Here is a 20,232-nt window from a genome sequence, read left to right as displayed (position 1 = left end):
CTCTCCCACCTTTTCCCGTCAAGATAAAGATACAACAGTCTGAGGTAAGTACCAACCGACTTAAAAACAACTTCTTCCCCGCTGCTGTCAGACATTCTGCACTCCCTCTTTTCCTTCTCAATTAACAGTATGCTTTGTCTGTATAGCAAGCAAGAAACAATACTTTTTACTGCACACTAATACATGTGACGATAATAAATTAAAGCTCGTTTTACTACAAAAGATCCAGACTTTGTCAGTGGAATCATTTGGAGAAAAGTATCAATCCTCATAATTATGTCAAAAGAAAAATTGTTGTGTTTTTAATTTATGGTTCAAATTCAGGATCTTAACATCCTCCAGCCATCATCTTGCACTTCGGCTGTTACCCTATCTTGTACTTACCCCTGAAAGACAGCTCCAGCGAAATGCCCGCCTCCTGTCATCAGGATGACCCAGATAGTTTGAGGATTGAGGCTGAGCAGTGACGACAGGAGACTGTCTTCATCCTCCCCGAGATCCTGTGGAACAAAGGAGCTGTCATCATTACCGGCATATTGTACAAGACCCGGAAACTCTCCCCACTGGCTGCTCAAACTGCAGCCTGTGCATCACAACATTAACTCACAACCTCGTACTCGGGCGCAACCGGATCCCCCCCACCCCAACACATCACTAGGAAGCCCAGCCAAAGTAAGAGTGAAGATAAAAATCCAGCTCTCCCCACAGTGAAAGCCCTTGAAGTGCAGACACAGAGATTGGCTGTTAACATTCCCATACTACCATTCTCTCCGTACTACACTGGGCTGAACTGTGATTTGAACATTATGATTCCGAGGTGAGGGTGCTACAACCAGCACTCAATTACAGATGGAGAATAAATTCTCTCAGGTTCTGCATCACACTAAGTTAGTCTTTGAACAAATATCCTTTTAACAATTAGCAAATTTACCTCATCTGCCTTATTCCATTGGGTATTCTCAAACTCGATGGTAAACTAATACAAATGGAAGTGGATTCAGAGGCTGCCATATCATTGATATCTGACACAACCTATCATCTGAAGTTACAGTACTTGCCATTGAAATTATCAACTGTTATCCAACAGATGTATACAGAAAAGATTATATCACTAAAAGGATCCATTCAGGTAAAAGTGGAAGTGAATGGACAAACAGCAGAGTTACACCTCCATGTTGTCCGTGGGAACTTTCCAGCTTTATTTAGTGGACAATGGTTGGGAAAAATTAAACTCAACTGGAGCTGTAAATCAATTTGTCGATAGCACGATCGACTGGCGTCAACTTCTAGAAAAATACAAACATGTATTTGAAAACTCACTGGGCTCAATGACAGGGATTGATATCCAACTCAAAATTAAGCCAAGTAGTATGCCAAAATGTCTCAAACGCAGAACAGTACCATACACCATCAGACCAAAAATCAAAACTAAAAAAAACTAGTCTGAACAGGAGTCATTGGACTACAAGTGACTGGGCTACATCAATTGTGCCTGTATTAAAACCTGATGGCTCAGTAAGCATGTGCGGAGATATCAAGACCATGATAAACCCAGTACTGGGCACTGATCAATATCCATTGCCGCTGATTGAAGACTTATTTGCTAGGCTATAAAGAAGCCAGAAGTTCAGTAAAATGGATCCATTATAAACGTACTTACAAATCAAGATGGCTGGAGATGGGACTAGGCACAGTGGATGACCAGGACGTCTTCTGTATCTTGTCCTGCTCTTTCACGTTACATGACACTTGCAGAGACTGCCTTCTTGACCATTGGACCTACCACTGGTCTCGTCCACTCAATCTGCCGGAGTCTGTCTTCACATGCTAGGATAGACAACTCCCTATTTCACTGAGGGTTGAGACCCATCAGCTACCCTCACCTGATTTAGCCGGCTTGTCGAAGCTGTTGCAAATTTTCCATGGCTTGTGACAACTTTGGACTCACCATCAACATTAAAAAGACCGAAGTCATGCACCAGCCTGCTCCTCATGCACCATACACAGAACCCATAATCACAATCAAAGGGCAGAAACTACAGGCAGTGGACCAGTTCACTTATCTTGGCAGCACCCTCTCCCAAGCAGTGACTATTGATACAGAAGTTAACTGCAGAATAGCAAAGGCAAGTTCTACTTTTGGTAGACTGTGCTCCACTGTACGGGAACGTCGAGGAATCAGCCCAGCAACAAAACTGAAGGTCTACAGCGCCGTGATACTCACTACCCTCCTGTATGTCTGTGGAACATGGACTGTGTATCGAAAGCATGCAAGACAGCTCAATCATTTCCACATGACTTGTTTTTGCAGAATATTACACATCAGACGGCAAGACAAAGTACCAGACACTGAAGTTCTCTCTAGAGCAAGTTTACCATCAGTCCACACACTGCTGATGAGAGCACAGACCCGGTGGGCAGATCGTGTCATCCGTATGTCAGACAAGCGCATACCCAAGCAGCTCCTTCTTAGGGAACTCTCTGCTGGAAGACACTCGCAGAAGAAATGTTGCAAAGACGCACTCAAGGCCTCCCTGAAGTCGCTTGACATTGACACGACCACCTGGGAAACACTGGAACAAAATCGCCCTACCTGGCGCTGCCTCACCCACAAAGGTTGTCAAGCTCACAAAGCAAGGTGTGTTGCTGAAACACAACATAAGCTCGAGCTGCACAAGTCCACAGCCACCAGCGCAACAACTACAGTGTCTACACAAGTCTGTCCAATATGTGCCAGGACATTCCGTGCCCGAATTGGCCTGATCAGTCATTTTCGGACACACCGCAACCAGCCTCAAAATGACTAATGGTGTCGATGTCCTCATTGACGACGACGGACGAACAACAACTTACAAATGAATGTGGCTGCAAGTTCACAACCGTTACTCACTATCGAGGTGTACAAAGGTCTGTTCCAATACCCAGAGACTGCCATTTGAGATAACATCTGCACTTGCTCTATCAGGTCTACCCTCAACCTCTATTGTTCCAGTGAGAACAAACCAAGTTTCTCCAATCAATCCTCATAGCTAATGCCCTCCATACCAGGCAACATCCTGGTAAATCTTTTCTGTACCCTCTTCAAAGCCTCCACATCCTTCTGGTAGTGTGGTGGCCTGAATTGAACATGACATTCCATGTGCGACCTAACTGAGATTCTATAAGGCTGCAACATGACTTGCCAATTTTTAAACTCAATACCCCGGCCTTCTTGACTACCTTCTCCACCTGCATTGCCACTTTCAGTGACCTGTGTACCTATACACCCAGATCCCTCTGTCTATCAATATTTTTAAGGGTTCTGCCATTTACTGTATATTTCTTATCTGTATTAGACCTTCCAAAATGCATTACCTCACATTTGTCCAGATTAAACTCCATCTGCCATCTGTCCACCCAAGTCTCCAACTGATCTATATCCTGCTGTATCCTCTGATGGTCCTCATTGCTATCCGCAAATCCACCAATCTTTGTGTCGTTCGCAAACTTACTGATCAATCCAGTTACATTTTCCTCCAAATCATTTATATATATTACAAACAGCAAAGGTCCCAGTACTGATCCCTGAGGAATGCCACTTGTCACAGCCCTCCATTCAGACACGTACTCTTCCAAAGAACTTTGATATTATCGGCACACTCATGATTAAATATTGTCAATCGCACCAACATGCAAATGCAAATGTCGTTACATAAGAACATAAGAAATAGGCGCAGGAGTAGGCCATCTAGCCCTTTGAGCCTGCCCCGCCATTCAATAATATCATGGCTAATCTGTCGTGGCTCAGTTCCACATTCCTGCCCTCTCCCCATAACCCTTAATCCCCTCGCTTATCAAAAACCCATCAACCCGCGTCTTAAAAATATTTAGCGAGGCAGCCTCCACCACCTCAACGGGCAGAGAATTCCAGAGATTCACCACCCTTTGAATGAAGAAGTTCCTCCTCAACTCCGTTCTAAGCCGCCCCCACCTTTATCTTGAGGCTGTGCCCCCTAGTCCTACTGTCCTCTCTGAGCGGGAAGAGTCTCTCCACCTCTATCCTATCCATCCCATTCATCATCTTATATGTCTCAATGAGATCTCCCCTCATTCTTCTAAACTCTAACGAGTACAAGCCTAGTTTATTCAGGCTCTCCTCATAGCTCAACTCCCTCAACTCCGATATCAGCCTAGTAAACCTCCTCTGCACTCCCTCCAAGGCCAAAATATCCTTGCGTAAGTGCGGCGACCAAAACTGCACACAGTACTCCAGCTGCGGCCTCACGAATGCCCTGTACAGCTGCAGCAAGACCTCCCTACTTTTATATTCAATCCCCCTCGCTATGAAGGCCGGCATCCCATTCGCCTTCCTGACCACCTGCTGCACCTGCAAGCTGGGTTTTTGCGACTCATGCACAAGGACCCCGAGGTCCCTCTGCACCGTCGCCTTACCGTTACAAATCAACAAAGGATCTGAAGAGAACTTCACCAACATCCTGTATTTCTCACAAGTAGACAGTGTACCTGTGACTTCATCTTAAGTTCAGACATACAGGAGAACCGACCCAGTGATGGGGAAGGTTATAGAAATAGATCTAAAAGGAACAATGACAGAAGTACATTGTAAAACATAAGTTTTACATCACAACACTTGAGCTGACAGTCTAGAGTGGTGTATTATTGCAGGGAATCTGAGTGATTATTCCTCGGTGTCTTTGTGGAAGAATCCTTGAGCAGCTACACAAGGGACATCCAGGTGTGGTGAGAGTGAAGGAACTGGCACAGTTATCTTTTGCTGGCCACAATTAGATGCATAAATCAAACAAAGTGGGCAATGCCAGTCCTCTGCAAAACTAAAAACACTCCCACACTACAACTCTTACATCCTTGGGGATGGCTGGAACAGCCACAACAAAGAGTACGTGCAAATTACACTGGCCCAAACAAGGGAAAATACATCAAGGCAAAATATTGCGGATGTCAGAATCTGAAACAAAAACAGAAAATGCTGGAAAATCTCAGCAGGCCTGACAGATTCTGTGGAGAGAAAATAGAGCCAATGTTTCAAATCTGGATGACCCTTCGTCAGAGCTGCCAGGAACAAATCATCAATTCAGCTCCATACCATCCCTCTAAAAATGGATTGGCTAAATAATTTGTAGAACTAAACAATCAAGGCATCAAAGGATCAAAGAATATTGTCAAGACGAGTAAATAACTTCTTCACATTGTACAGGAACACTGCACATGCAACAGAGTTCACCAGCAATGCTGGGTGGTACAGTGGCACATTGGTTAGCACTGCTGCCTCACAGTGCCAGGGATCTGGGTTCAATTCTAGCCTTGGTTCACTGTCTGTGTGGAGTTTGCATGCTAAATTAACCCTTTGTGAGAGGGTGGGAAGGTTTGCAGGGTAAATACATGAGGTTACAGGGATTGTTGGTGCAAGTTCAACGGGCCAAACGGCTGTCCTCAACGTTCTCTATCTCCCTACTGCTTTGACACCCTCCATCCCTTTTCCTACCTACTTGTGACACTAATAAATAAGCTTTAAAACTTAAAGTTGCATTTGCCATTTCTCATTGCACAACATTTCTGAGCCGGGGCACAGATCAGATACATACTCAAATTCTTTCCTCAAAGGTAGGGGAGTCTAAAACTAGAGGGCATAGGTTTAAGGTGAGAGGGGAGAGATATAAAAGTGTCCAGAGGGTGGAGAGTGTCTGGAACAAGCTGCCAGAGGTAGTAGTGGAAGCGGGTACAATTTTGTCTTTTAAAAAGCATTTAGGCAGTTACATGGGTAAGATGGATACAGAGGGATATGGGCCAAATGCAGGCAATTGGGATTAGGTTTAAAAAAAAGAATGGCATGGACAAGTTAGGCCAAAGGGCCTGTTTCTATGCTGTAAACCTCAACGACTCCAGCCCAAACTCAAGTTACAAACTCCTTTCATACTCTTGCACGAGCTTGTCAACCAGGGAGAGAAAGATTTAAGATAATTTACACAATGAGAGGGAGATGTGGAATTTTTCACAGAGTTGAGATCTGGAATGTGCTGCCTGAAAGGTCAAAGGAGAGTTGATAAAACCTTTCAAGAAAAATTATATTACTAATTGAAAAGGAAACAAGGGCTGTGGAGAAAAGTTAGGAGTGAGGGATGTGTTATGGGACTACCTGAATAGCTCTCTGTGTTGAGTGCAGATTTACCCCAGGTGTCCTAAGCCAATATTTATCCCTTCACCAATATCACTAAACCAGAGTACCTAGTTATTATTGTATTGCTGCGTGGGATCATACTGTGCACAAAGTGGATGCCCCATTTCCAAAACGGTGACAATGCTGCAAGTACATTTCTATAACTGTAAAGTACTGCGGAGAGGGTGATGATTCGGAGATGAAGCAGGACCGGTTCCTTACCTGCTTACCCTGCAGGACACAGCGATAGACAGAGAGATATTCGTCCTCTGTGGTCTGGAAGAGAACTCGGAGAGTCCGCCGACCGCTTTGTTTCTCTTGCTCAGGAACTTCCTCATCCTCAGGACAGGAAACATTCGGGACGTTGCGGCAAAATAGTCTTTCAGGCTCGGTGTCAAAGTCAGAGATTTCAGATTCAGAGCCGGAAATACTAGAGATCTCACCTGAAAAAGAACACAATCATCAAGATAGAAACTCAAAGCTACCATCAACTCGGAGGAGACAGAGGACATATAGTATCAGAAAAGGAAACCAGAGCAACAATTCCTCAACCTTATACACCAAACACTCCCAGGACAAGTACAGCACGGGGCTTGATACAGAGTAAAGCTCCCTCTACACTGTCCCCCATCAAACACTCCCAGGACAGGTACAGCACGGGGTTAGATACAGAGTAAAGCTCCCTCTACACTGTCCCCATCAAACACCCCCAGGACAGGTACAGCACGGGGTTAGATACAGAGTAAAGCTCCCTCTACACTGTCCCCCATCAAACACTCCCAGGACAGGTACAGCACGGGGTTAGATACAGAGTAAAGCTCCCTCTACACTGTCCCCATCAAACACTCCCAGGATAGGTACAGCACGGGGCTTGATACAGAGTAAAGCTCCCTCTACACTGTCCCCATCAAACACTCCCAGGACAGGTACTGCACGGGGTTAGATACAGAGTAAAGCTCTCTGCTCCATTTCCTGGGTGCTAAAATAAACTCTGTCTAAAACTAATTTGAGTTGAAAATGTGGTACCTGCTATTTTCTCAAAGCTCTCTGCGCTGACTGGTTGAGCTCCAAGGAGCCTTTGTCTTAGGTTAAACCTGTGCCAATCCAGTTTGTAGTGCTCGGTCTGGACAGACAGAGAGAGAGAGAGAGAGAGGGGCTGTGTTAAATGAACGAAGTGTTGATGCAGCACATTTAATATGAGAGTATCCAATCTCCTTTTTCAACTCCATTTTCAAGTATTCCTTCATTTGGAATGTTTGATTCTGGGTTTCGGTGTGTGGAGTTTACATGTTCTCCCCATGTCTGCGTGGGTTTCCTCCAGGTGCTTTAGTGTCCTCCTGTAGACCACATTAAATTGCCCCTTTAGGGGGATTAGCAAGCTAAATATGTGGAGTTATGGGGTAAACTTGGGTAAGAGTCAGTGTAGATTCTTTGGACCATAACGGCCTCCTTCTGCACTGCACTGTACGGATTCTTGATTCTACGTGTCTGTAATTTTGTACACCTCTATTCCCACTCAGCCTTCTCTGCTCCAAAAAAACAAGATGTGGAGATGTTGGCATTGGACTGAGGTAAACACAGTCAGAAGTCTCACAACACCAGGTTAAAGTCCAACCAGTTTATTTGATAGTAAACCCACAAGCTTCCGGGGTTTGCCTTTTCGTCAGGTGAGTGGAGAGTTCTGGTCTCCAACCACAGCCTAACCAGCCTCTACTCATAAGACAATCCACCCACCCCAGAATTAGACTGGTAAACCTTTGTTACACTCTTTCTACAGCAATTATATCCTATCTTAGGAAAGGGAACCAAGGCGCTTAAAAAAATTGTTTTATGGACTGAGTGTCACTGGCAAGGCCAGAATTTGTTGTTCAGTCCAGTTGCCCTTGAACTGGTAACTGCCTGCCCAAAATGGCCAACTAAGGTAAGAGTCAGCATGTGACAGTCACATACAGGCAGATTGGGTAAGGGTGGCAGATTTCCTTTCCTAGACTTTAGCAAATCTGATAAGCTTTTACAACAATCAATGGCCACCATTACTGAGACTAACTTCATATTTTAGATTTTAATTAAATTAAAATTTCACCAACTGTGGTGCTGGGATTTGAATCCTTGCCCCCAGATCATTAGCCTGGCCATCTGGGTCATTAGTCAGATAATAATACCACTGCACCACCTGCTTTCCTGATAGAGAGAATTGTGCACAATAATCTTGATGTGGTCTCATCAAGGTACTATACAAATGCAGCAAGCCCTCTTTACTCCTGAACAGAAATGAGAAAAGCCAATATCCCATTCGCCTTCCTAATTGTTTGCTGCAGCTGCATGCCAGCTTTTAGTGACTCCTGAACACGGATGCCCAGATCCCTCTGGACACCTGCACTTCCCAATCTCCTCCCATTTAAGAAATACTCTGTCTTTCTGTTGTTTCTAGTAAAGTGGATCATTTCACACTTACTCAGATAATCTTTTAGCTGCCGTGTTCTTCTGCTTGCTCTTAGCCTGTTCAAATCCTTGCATTTTCTTCACAACTTACATTCCCACTGAGTTTTCTGTTATCAGCAAATTTGGAAATATTACATTCAGTCCCACATCCAAAATATTTATATGGATAGTGAACATCTGTAGCCTAAGCACTGATCTGTGCAAGGGGGCAGTGGCATAATTGTACTGTCACTGGGCTAATAATCCAGAGACCCAGGATAATGCTTGGGGACTTGGGTTCGAATCCCACCATGACAGCTGGTAAAATCTGAACTGAATAATAATCTGGATGAAACCATTGTGGTAAAACCTCTTCTGGTTCACTCAAGTCCTTTAGTCATCCACGCCGAAAATTCCTTTAGGGACGAAAACCTGCTTTCATCACCTGATTTGATCTACATGTGACTCCAGACCCACAGCAATGTGACTGACTCTTAACTACTCCCTCAAGAGGCAATGAGGGCACACAGCCAGCAACACCCACATCCCATTAAAGAATTTAAAAAACCTATGAGTAACAGCCTATTATTCATTGCCACATTTTTTCCTGCGGTGTTCACCAATTCTTCATCCAAAGCAGTTTATTCTCTCAATCCCATGATCACTATTTTTTTTTGCGAACCTTCTGTGTGGGACTTACAGAAAGCCTTCTGAAAATTCAAATACACTACATCCACTGGTTCAATGGTACAACTAACATTCTCAAAAACATCCCAGCTGGTTTGTCAAACATGATTTACCTTACATAAATCCATATTAAATCTGCCCAATCATACATCTATTTTCTTGGTGTCCAGTTATCACATCCTTTATAAAAGAATCCAACATTTTGCCTACTCCTAAACTCAAACTAACAGATCTGGAGTTGCATTTTCTCTCTCTCCCTTCCTTCTTAAACAGTGGGGTTACATTTGCTATTTCCCAGTCAGCAGGAACCCTTCCAGAATCTAAGGACTTTGAAAGCTCACCATCAATAATATCCACTGTCTCTATAGCCACCTCCTTCAACACTCTGGTTCAAATGATCCAGGAGATTTATCAACACTTAATCCAATTAACTTTGAGTATTACTTCTTTATTAATAATTATTTATTTCTATTTGTCAAGCTCCTTGACTCCTTTCATCTCTGGTTTGTTTTCTGTTACTTCCTTTGAGAAGACAGACTTAGTTTCCCTGCAATTTCCCTAGTCTCCGTTATAAATGCTCCTGTCTCTGCTATAGTGGAAAAATATTTGTCCTTGCTAATCTTTTCCCTTTCATATACATGGCACAGAGGTTAGCACTGCTGCCTTACAGCGCCAGGGACCTAGGTTCAATTCCAGCCTCAAGTGACTGACTGTATGGAATCTGCATGTTCTCCCTGTGTCCGTGCAAGTTTCCTCCCACACGCCAAAGATGTGAAAGTTAGGTGGATTGGCCTTGGTAAATTGCTCCTTAGTGAGCCAAGATGTGTGGATTCGCCATGGTTCAGAGTTATGGGGATGGGTGGGACTATGTGGGATGCTCCATCGGAGAGCTAGTGCAGACATGATGGATCGAAAGGCCTCTTTCTGCACTATAGGGATTCTATGATAACAATTAAGATTTTATAGTCCATCTTCTTCCTAATTCTCTTTCCAATTTCATTAGTTTTTTTGGTCTTCCTTTACTGTATTCAAAATTGCTCCCAATTTTCAACCTTTGAGCATCTTTACAAGCCACTTCCTTTGACCTAATGTAATCATTAACTTTTGTTTTACCTTTTGGTGTCTTAGACAAATATATATATCTATTAGTCATGTAATTTTTTTTAAATAGCTACTGCCTGACTACTGTTGAATATTTTCATGTATTTTTCTCATCTGCCATAATCAGCTTACCCCCTCATACCTGCAGTTTCCACTGTCTGAACTATATCACTTTCAAACTGAATGTAAAATTCTATCACGTTATGGTCACTCTTTCCTAAAGGCTCCTCTACGTCAAGGTTATTAATTAGGCCTTTCCCATTACACCACGCCAAATCTAAAATAGCCCAAACCTGCTCCAGAAGCCCATCTCGTATACACTCCAGGAATTCATCCTCCACAGCATTAGTGCTAATTTAGGTTTGCCCAGTCTATACATAAATTGAAGTCACACATTTTTACTGTACTATTCATGTTACATGCATCTCTATGATTTATATTCTGCCCTGCATTACCACAATTTGGTGGCTTACAAACAACTTCCACCAATGTTTTTCACTCCACCCAAACTGATTCTACATCTTGATCCTTTGTTTAAAGATCCTCTTTCTCATCTCACAGACACAAAACATTTTCACTGTTGGTCCACTTTTAAGGTCAAACCAAATAAACAAATTCAAATTAAATTAGGACAAAGTAAAATTCTGTTCAGGCTGTTCCCCTTCCTGTCCCCAAAAGGAAGGGGAACAGCCCGAACAAAAACAAAAGTACAAAGGAAACTTAAGACACATCAAATCAAAATGCAATTATTCGGGTCAATAACGTATCCCATCCCCCACGGTGCCCAACGAGCACAAAAGATGTCAACTGCACCCGCAGACACCACGTGCTCTCTCTCCAGGGACACCTGGCCGTGAACGTAGCCGTGGTAGATAACAGGCACTGCCTTCTCCTGGTACAAAACTCATCTGAAATGAAGGTTTTCCGATCACTTGCACGCTCCCCTAACCACAAAGGGAACAGCCCAGAACGTGAGTTAATCACATTCAAAGAATTCCACTATTTGGTAGCTCATCACCTGGGGTAACTGTGGAGAACACACAGCCCATCGCTTGGGGTAACAAGCCATCGTCATTTGATCTTTACCTGGTCTTCTCGGTTGTCAAAGTTGCACTGACATGTGGAGCAGCACATCTTGTCAGAGATCTCGAGCACAGCCTGTCCTTCAGTGGCCACATCATCCTCTACATCACAAATGAATCAATTAGTTTAATACAAAATTTACATATTTCATAGACTATGCAGCAATTCAGCCCATCAACTCTGCACTGGCACTTTACACTGCAATGTACAAAGTCCCATTCCCCCAATTGCTATATTTCTTACTCCTACAAGAATTTATCCATTTATTATTGAAGGAAACGATTGACTCTGCATCCATCACTCCGTCAGCACATTCCAAATCCTAGCCACTCAATGAAAATAAGTTATTCTCGTTGTCTCTGGTACCTTTGCAAATCACTTTAAATTTGTTCCCTCTAGTTCCCAACTCCCCAGACACCAAAAAAGTTTCCCTTTACTTAGGCCAACTAAATCCTTCAGTGATTTTAAATACCTTTATAAAATCTCATCTTGTCAGCTTTAACTAAAACCTGCCAGATTATACAATCCATGACAACAGAGCGAAATGTATTGTTTACTATGGAACAAAGTGAGATGGGAAATTAAGTGGGGCTAAAGAATCAAGGGATGCAGTGGGGGGTGGAAAGGGAGGCAATATCAGGATATTGAATTTGATGATTAGCTATGATTAGAATGAATGGCAGAGCAGGCTGAAATGGCTTCCTCCTGCTTCTATTTTTTTGCTCCTATGTAAGCGATGAGAAGCTCACAGAGGATGCAGAGGAGAGACAAACTGGGAAAGGGCACGAGGATAGTAAACCTCATAATGCAATACAAGGATATCAGTTGTGCAAAATAAATCCAAGAGGCAGCAAGTGTTTTAAACGATGAAAGAATTGCACGTGTGTGTTCAGGGGAATCTGGGTGTCCTTTCATAGAGAGTGCCTTCTGCACTGTAAGGATTCTATGTGGAGTTTGCATGTTCTCCTCGTGTCTGCATGAGTTTCCTCTGGGCGCATTAGTTTCCTCCCAAAGATGTATGGGTTAAGTTGACTGGCTATCGTAAATTATCCAAGTATCGGGGATGCAGAGAATAAAGTTAGTTCAGTTAAAGTTTATTTATTAGTATCAGAAGTAGGCTTCCATTGTCTCTGCAATGAAGTTATTATGGAAATCCCCTAGTTCCTTAAAGAGGGCCACACTTTGGCACCTGATCGGGTATATTGAGGGAGGATTTAGCATGGCCAATGCATCTAACCAGGATGTCTTTTGGACTGTAGGAGGAAACTGGAGCACCTGAAGGAAATCCACTCAGACACGGGGAGAAGGTGCAAACTTTGCACAGACAGTGACCCAAGCTGGGAGTCAAATCCAGGTCCGTGGTGCTGTGAGGCTGCAGTGCTAACCGTTGCTGGGGTGAGATGCTGTGTCAGTGGGTGCAGGCTTCCTGACTACAGGGACTGTGGCTGTATTCACTCAACCACACTGAAAGGGGTAGAAGAGGGGGGCGGGGGAGGGAGGGAGGGGGGGGGGTGGAGCGGGAGGGAGAGGGAGAAGCGGGGGGGTGGGGGGGGATATTCTGAGGGGAGAGGGGTGGGGGGCTGAGGCCGGGGTCCGGCTGTCTCTCTCCCCGCCGATCCCCGGGGCCGGTACCTGTCTGGGGCCGCTCTCCCCCGGGCCCAGCCTCTCCGCCCCGCAGCAGCCTCACTCCGGGCCCGAGGCTCTGAAACACGGAGCGCGATCCCAACATGGCACCCGGCACCGTACTGCGCAGCCGCGAACCCCACCCCCTAACCTCACTTCCGACCCGCCCACTCCCCAATTTCCGGTTTCTGTTCGGATGGCCGCAGAGTCCCGGATCAACATCACAGGTAACCGAGTATCGAGGGAGCACCCCACTGTCAGAGGGTCAGTACTGAGGGAGTGCCGCACTGTCAGAGGGTCAGTACTGAGGGAGTGCCGCACTGTCAGAGGGTCAGTACTGAGGGAGTGCCGCACTGTCAGAGGGTCAGTGCTGAGGGAGTGCCGCACTGTCAGAGGGTCAGTACTGAGGGAGTGCCGCACTGTCAGAGGGTCAGTACTGAGGGAGTGCCGCACTGTCAGAGGGTCAGCGCTGAGGGAGCGCCGCACTGTCAGAGGGTCAGCGCTGAGGGAGCGCCGCACTGTCAGAGGGTCAGCGCTGAGGGAGCGCCGCACTGTCAGAGGGTCAGCGCTGAGGGAGCGCCGCACTGTCAGAGGGTCAGCGCTGAGGGAGCGCCGCACTGTCAGAGGGTCAGCGCTGAGGGAGCGCCGCACTGTCAGAGGGTCAGCGCTGAGGGAGCGCCGCACTGTCAGAGGGTCAGCGCTGAGGGAGCGCCGCACTGTCAGAGGGTCAGCGCTGAGGGAGCGCCGCACTGTCAGAGGGTCAGCGCTGAGGGAGCGCCGCACTGTCAGAGGGTCAGCGCTGAGGGAGCGCCGCACTGTCAGAGGGTCAGCGCTGAGGGAGCGCCGCACTGTCAGAGGGTCAGCGCTGAGGGAGCGCCGCACTGTCAGAGGGTCAGCGCTGAGGGAGCGCCGCACTGTCAGAGGGTCAGCGCTGAGGGAGCGCCGCACTGTCAGAGGGTCAGCGCTGAGGGAGCGCCGCACTGTCAGAGGGTCAGCGCTGAGGGAGCGCCGCACTGTCAGAGGGTCAGCGCTGAGGGAGCGCCGCACTGTCAGAGGGTCAGCGCTGAGGGAGCGCCGCACTGTCAGAGGGTCAGCGCTGAGGGAGCGCCGCACTGTCAGAGGGTCAGCGCTGAGGGAGCGCCGCACTGTCAGAGGGTCAGCGCTGAGGGAGCGCCGCACTGTCAGAGGGTCAGCGCTGAGGGAGCGCCGCACTGTCAGAGGGTCAGCGCTGAGGGAGCGCCGCACTGTCAGAGGGTCAGCGCTGAGGGAGCGCCGCACTGTCAGAGGGTCAGCGCTGAGGGAGCGCCGCACTGTCAGAGGGTCAGCGCTGAGGGAGCGCCGCACTGTCAGAGGGTCAGCGCTGAGGGAGCGCCGCACTGTCAGAGGGTCAGCGCTGAGGGAGCGCCGCACTGTCAGAGGGTCAGCGCTGAGGGAGCGCCGCACTGTCAGAGGGTCAGCGCTGAGGGAGCGCCGCACTGTCAGAGGGTCAGCGCTGAGGGAGCGCCGCACTGTCAGAGGGTCAGCGCTGAGGGAGCGCCGCACTGTCAGAGGGTCAGCGCTGAGGGAGCGCCGCACTGTCAGAGGGTCAGCGCTGAGGGAGCGCCGCACTGTCAGAGGGTCAGCGCTGAGGGAGCGCCGCACTGTCAGAGGGTCAGCGCTGAGGGAGCGCCGCACTGTCAGAGGGTCAGCGCTGAGGGAGCGCCGCACTGTCAGAGGGTCAGCGCTGAGGGAGCGCCGCACTGTCAGAGGGTCAGCGCTGAGGGAGCGCCGCACTGTCAGAGGGTCAGCGCTGAGGGAGCGCCGCACTGTCAGAGGGTCAGCGCTGAGGGAGCGCCGCACTGTCAGAGGGTCAGCGCTGAGGGAGCGCCGCACTGTCAGAGGGTCAGCGCTGAGGGAGCGCCGCACTGTCAGAGGGTCAGCGCTGAGGGAGCGCCGCACTGTCAGAGGGTCAGCGCTGAGGGAGCGCCGCACTGTCAGAGGGTCAGCGCTGAGGGAGCGCCGCACTGTCAGAGGGTCAGCGCTGAGGGAGCGCCGCACTGTCAGAGGGTCAGCGCTGAGGGAGCGCCGCACTGTCAGAGGGCCAGCGCTGAGGGAGTGCCGCATTGTTATATTTGCCAGTGTTCAAGATGATATTAAGTCTGGGTACCTTTGTCCTTCTCAGTTGGATGTGATACTTTCTATGGTCACTGTTGAACGGGAGGTTGTGCATCTGAGAAGATGTGTACGCTGTCCTGCAGGATGTGGCTGCTTGCTAAGCACCAAATTGCTGCCAATATCCCTGGGTTCCAATATCCCTGAATTCCTGATATAGAGGAGCGGATGTAACATGGGGGAATGTCCGTATGTGCTCAGTGAAACATGTTGCTCTGGTCATTCGCTGAAGCTGACCACAGTTCAAATGAAGAATAAGTTTTTCCTTTTATCATTTTCAGCATGGGGCTGGACAATGGAGAGAAAATGAAAGTACAATTTCACTAAAAACTTTCACTCGTAGTTTCAGTTTCAATACTTCGCACTGATAATTATATTCTGCATGGCTCACTTGATGTATAGCAGCCAAACACTCCCAGGACAGGTACAGCACGGGGTTAGATACAGAGTAAAGCTCCCTCTGCACTGTCCCCATCAAACACTCCCAGGACAGGTACAGCACAGGGTTAGATACAGAGTAAAGCTCCCTCTGCACTGTCCCCATCAAACACTCCCAGGACAGGTACAGCACGGGGTTAGATACAGAGTAAAGCTCCCTCTACACTGTCCCCCATCAAACACTCCCAGGACAGGTACAGCACAGGGTTAGATACAGAGTAAAGCTCCCTCTGCACTGTCCCCATCAAACACTCCCAGGACAGGTGCAGCGCAGAACGAGGCCACTCGGCCCTTCGTGTCTGCACAGACAACAATCTGACCTTGGCACAATCCCCACATCCACACGAATTTACCTTGTTCACCCCCCGGACACAAAGGGACAAACAACCTAACCTGTGCGTCTTGGAGGACTATGGTAGACAACTGCAGTACCCAGAGGACACCACGCAGACGCAGGGAGAACATGCAAACTCCACACTGACAGTGACCCAAGGCCAAAATTGAACCCGCGTCCCAAGCGCTGTGAGACAGCATTGCTAACCATTGTGCGACCGTGCCGTCGAGAATCACCATCATCCCGCATCACGATTTTAAAAATTCTATTGTGTTTTGTCGCTCATCACAGAGGGATTTCATACAACTAGACTTTCAATAATTCATTCCTTATTACACCATCCCCAGAATGGCCTGTTCACGAATTGGTTCTTTAACATATTGGTTAAGAAATACATTCTACGTACAGTCTACCAATTTCTCACTACAGTATTGAGACTGACTTGATCCGGCCAATCGAAATACAGATTAAAATTACCCTGCACCGGGTTCACTCCCCGTTCGCACACTGACCCTGCACCAGGTTCACTCCCCATTCACATACTGACCCTGCACCGGGTTCACTCCCCGTTCACACACTGACCCTGCACCGGGTTCACTCCCCGTTCACACACTGACCCTGCACCGGGTTCACTCCCCGTTCACACACTGACCCTGCACCGGGTTCACTCCCCGTTCACACACTGACCCTGCACCGGGTTCACTCCCCGTTCACACACTGACCCAGCACCGGGTTCACTCCCCGTTCACACACTGACCCTGCACAGGGTTCACTCCCCGTTCACACACTGACCCTGCACCGGGTTCACTCCCTGTTCACGCACTCTCCCTGCACCGGGTTCACTCCCCGTTCACGCACTCTCCCTGCACCGGGTTCACTCCCCGTTCACGCACTCTCCCTGCACTGGGTTCACTCCCCGTTCACGCACTCTCCCTGCACTGGGTTCACTCCCCGTTCACGCACTCTCCCTGCACTGGGTTCACTCCCCGTTCACGCACTCTCCCTGCACTGGGTTCACTCCCCGTTCACGCACTCTCCCTGCACCGGGTTCACTCCCCGTTCACGCACTCTCCCTGCACCGGGTTCACTCCCCGTTCACACACTGACCCAGCACCGGGTTCACTCCCCGTTCACACACTGACCCAGCACCGGGTTCACTCCCCGTTCACACACTGACCCAGCACCGGGTTCACTCCCCGTTCACACACTGACCCTGCACCTGGTTCACTCCCCGTTCTCGCACTCTCCCTGCACCGGGTCCGCTCCCCGTTCACACACTGACCCTGCACCGGGTTCGCTCCCCGTTCACACACTGACCCTGCACCGGGTTCACTCCCCGTTCACACACTGACCCTGCACCAGGTTCACTCCCCGTTCACACACTGACCCTGCACCGGGTTCACTCCCCGTTCACACACTGACCCTGCACCGGGTTCACTCCCCGTTCACACACTGACCCTGCACCGGGTTCACTCCCCGTTCACACACTGACCCTGCACCTGGTTCACTCCCCGTTCTCGCACTCTCCCTGCACCGGGTCCGCTCCCCGTTCACACACTGACCCTGCACCGGGTTCGCTCCCCGTTCACACACTGACCCTGCACCGGGTTCGCTCCCCGTTCACACACTGACCCTGCACCGGGTTCACTCCCCGTTCACACACTGACCCTGCACCAGGTTCACTCCCCGTTCACGCACTCTCCCTGCACTGGGTTCACTCCCCGTTCACGCACTCTCCCTGCACTGGGTTCACTCCCTGTTCACGCACTCTCCCTGCACCGGGTTCACTCCCCGTTCACACACTGACCCAGCACCGGGTTCACTTCCCGTTCACACACTGACCCTGCACCGGGTTCACTCCCCGTTCACACACTGACCCTGCACCGGGTTCGCTCCCCGTTCACACACTGACCCTGCACCGGGTTCGCTCCCCGTTCACACACTGACCCTGCACCGGGTTCACTCCCCGTTCACACACTGACCCTGCACTGGGTTCACTCCCTGTTCACGCACTCTCCCTGCACTGGGTTCACTCCCCGTTCACGCACTCTCCCTGCACCGGGTTCACTTCCCGTTCACACACTGACCCAGCACCGGGTTCACTCCCCGTTCACACACTGACCCTGCACCGGGTTCACTCCCCGTTCGCACTCTCCCTGCACCGGGTTCACTTCCCGTTCACACACTGACCCTGCACCGGGTTGAATCCCCGTTCACACACTGACCCAGCACGGGGTTCACTCCCCGTTCATGCACTCTCCCTGCACCGGGTTCACTCACCGTTCACACACTGACCCTGCACCGGGTTCACTCCTGGTTCACACACTGACCCTGCATCGGGTTCACTCCCCGTTCACACACTGAACTTGCACCGGGTTCACTCCCCGTTCACGCACTCTCCCTGCACCGGGTTCACTCCCCGTTCACGCACTCTCCCTGCACCGGGTTCACTCCCCGTTCGCACACTGACCCTGCACCGGGTTCACTCCCCGTTCACGCACTCTCCCTGCACCGGGTTCACTCCCCGTTCACACACTGACCCAGCACCGGATTCGCTCCCGGTTCACACACTGACCCTGCACCGGGTTCACTCCCCGTTCACGCACTGACCCTGCACCGGATTCGCTCCCGGTTCACACACTGACCCTGCACCGGGTTCACTCCCCGTTCACGCACTGACCCTGCACCGGGTTCACTCCCCGTTCACACACTGACCCTGCACCGGGTTCACTCCCCGTTCACGCACTCTCCCTGCACCGGGTTCACTCCCCGTTCACACACTGACCCTGCACCGGGTTCACTCCCCGTTCACACACTGACCCTGCACCGGGTTCACTCCCCGTTCACACACTGACCCTGCACCGGGTTCGCTCCCCGTTCACACACTGACCCTGCACCGGGTTCACTCCCCGTTCACACACTGACCCTGCACTGGGTTCACTCCCTGTTCACGCACTCTCCCTGCACTGGGTTCACTCCCCGTTCACGCACTCTCCCTGCACCGGGTTCACTTCCCGTTCACACACTGACCCAGCACCGGGTTCACTCCCCGTTCACACACTGACCCTGCACCGGGTTCACTCCCCGTTCGCACTCTCCCTGCACCGGGTTCACTTCCCGTTCACACACTGACCCTGCACCGGGTTGAATCCCCGTTCACACACTGACCCAGCACGGGGTTCACTCCCCGTTCACGCACTCTCCCTGCACCGGGTTCACTCACCGTTCACACACTGACCCTGCACCGGGTTCACTCCTGGTTCACACACTGACCCTGCATCGGGTTCACTCCCCGTTCACACACTGAACTTGCACCGGGTTCACTCCCCGTTCACGCACTCTCCCTGCACCGGGTTCACTCCCCGTTCACGCACTCTCCCTGCACCGGGTTCACTCCCCGTTCGCACACTGACCCTGCACCGGGTTCACTCCCCGTTCACGCACTCTCCCTGCACCGGGTTCACTCCCCGTTCACACACTGACCCAGCACCGGATTCGCTCCCGGTTCACACACTGACCCTGCACCGGGTTCACTCCCCGTTCACGCACTGACCCTGCACCGGATTCGCTCCCGGTTCACACACTGACCCTGCACCGGGTTCACTCCCCGTTCACGCACTGACCCTGCACCGGGTTCACTCCCCGTTCACACACTGACCCTGCACCGGGTTCACTCCCCGTTCACGCACTCTCCCTGCACCGGGTTCACTCCCCGTTCACACACTGACCCTGCACCGGGTTCACTCCCCGTTCACACACTGACCCTGCACCGGGTTCACTCCCCGTTCACACACTGACCCTGCACCGGGTTCACTCCCCGTTCACACACTGACCCAGCACCGGGTTCACTCCCCGTTCACGCACTGACCCAGCACCGGGTTCACTCCCCGTTCACGCACTCTCCCTGCACCGGGTTCACTCCCCATTCACACACTGACCCTGCACCGGGTTCACTCCCCGTTCACACACTGACCCTGCACCGGGTTCACTCCCCGTTCACACACTGACCCTGCACCGGGTTCACTCCCCGTTCACGCACTGACCCAGCACCGGGTTCACTCCCCGTTCACGCACTCTCCCTGCACCGGGTTCGCACTGGGTTCACTCCCCGTTCACACACTGACCCTGCACTGGGTTCACTTCCCGTTCACACACTGACCCTGCACCTGGTTCACTCCCCGTTCTCGCACTCTCCCTGCACCGGGTCCGCTCCCCGTTC

General features: G+C 50.2%; 2 protein-coding genes across 5 annotated transcripts in view; one reads left to right on the top strand and one right to left on the bottom strand.

Annotated features, from left to right (window-relative positions):
• Positions 1 to 13,207, bottom strand: part of ankzf1 (ankyrin repeat and zinc finger peptidyl tRNA hydrolase 1) — a 61,692-nt gene extending 48,485 nt beyond the window's left edge. For all 4 annotated transcript variants that reach the window (XM_080199631.1, XM_080199634.1, XM_080199633.1 and 1 more), the window contains exons 1-5: positions 13,100 to 13,207; positions 11,471 to 11,568; positions 7,202 to 7,298; positions 6,398 to 6,618; positions 385 to 500 (exon numbers count right to left, since the gene is read on the bottom strand). In XM_080199631.1, coding sequence (XP_080055757.1) covers positions 385 to 500; positions 6,398 to 6,618; positions 7,202 to 7,298; positions 11,471 to 11,568; positions 13,100 to 13,196 — 629 coding nt within the window. In that variant the 5' untranslated portion in view covers positions 13,197 to 13,207. The remainder of the gene's footprint in view (positions 1 to 384; positions 501 to 6,397; positions 6,619 to 7,201; positions 7,299 to 11,470; positions 11,569 to 13,099) is intronic.
• A 28-nt stretch (positions 13,208 to 13,235) lies between these two features.
• atg9a (ATG9 autophagy related 9 homolog A (S. cerevisiae)) overlaps positions 13,236 to 20,232 on the top strand; it is a 49,015-nt gene continuing 42,018 nt past the window's right edge. Inside the window, exon 1 of the mRNA XM_080199639.1 lies at positions 13,236 to 13,317. The gene's annotated coding sequence lies outside the window, so the exon portion shown is untranslated. The remainder of the gene's footprint in view (positions 13,318 to 20,232) is intronic.

The sequence above is a fragment of the Carcharhinus amblyrhynchos genome, chromosome 11 (assembly GCF_965287045.1).
Source record: "Carcharhinus amblyrhynchos chromosome 11, sCarAmb.v2.hapA, whole genome shotgun sequence".
Classification (NCBI taxonomy): Eukaryota; Metazoa; Chordata; class Chondrichthyes; order Carcharhiniformes; family Carcharhinidae; genus Carcharhinus; species Carcharhinus amblyrhynchos.
Note: the sequence above shows the minus strand (reverse complement) of the source record. Positions and strands in the feature narration are given on the sequence as shown.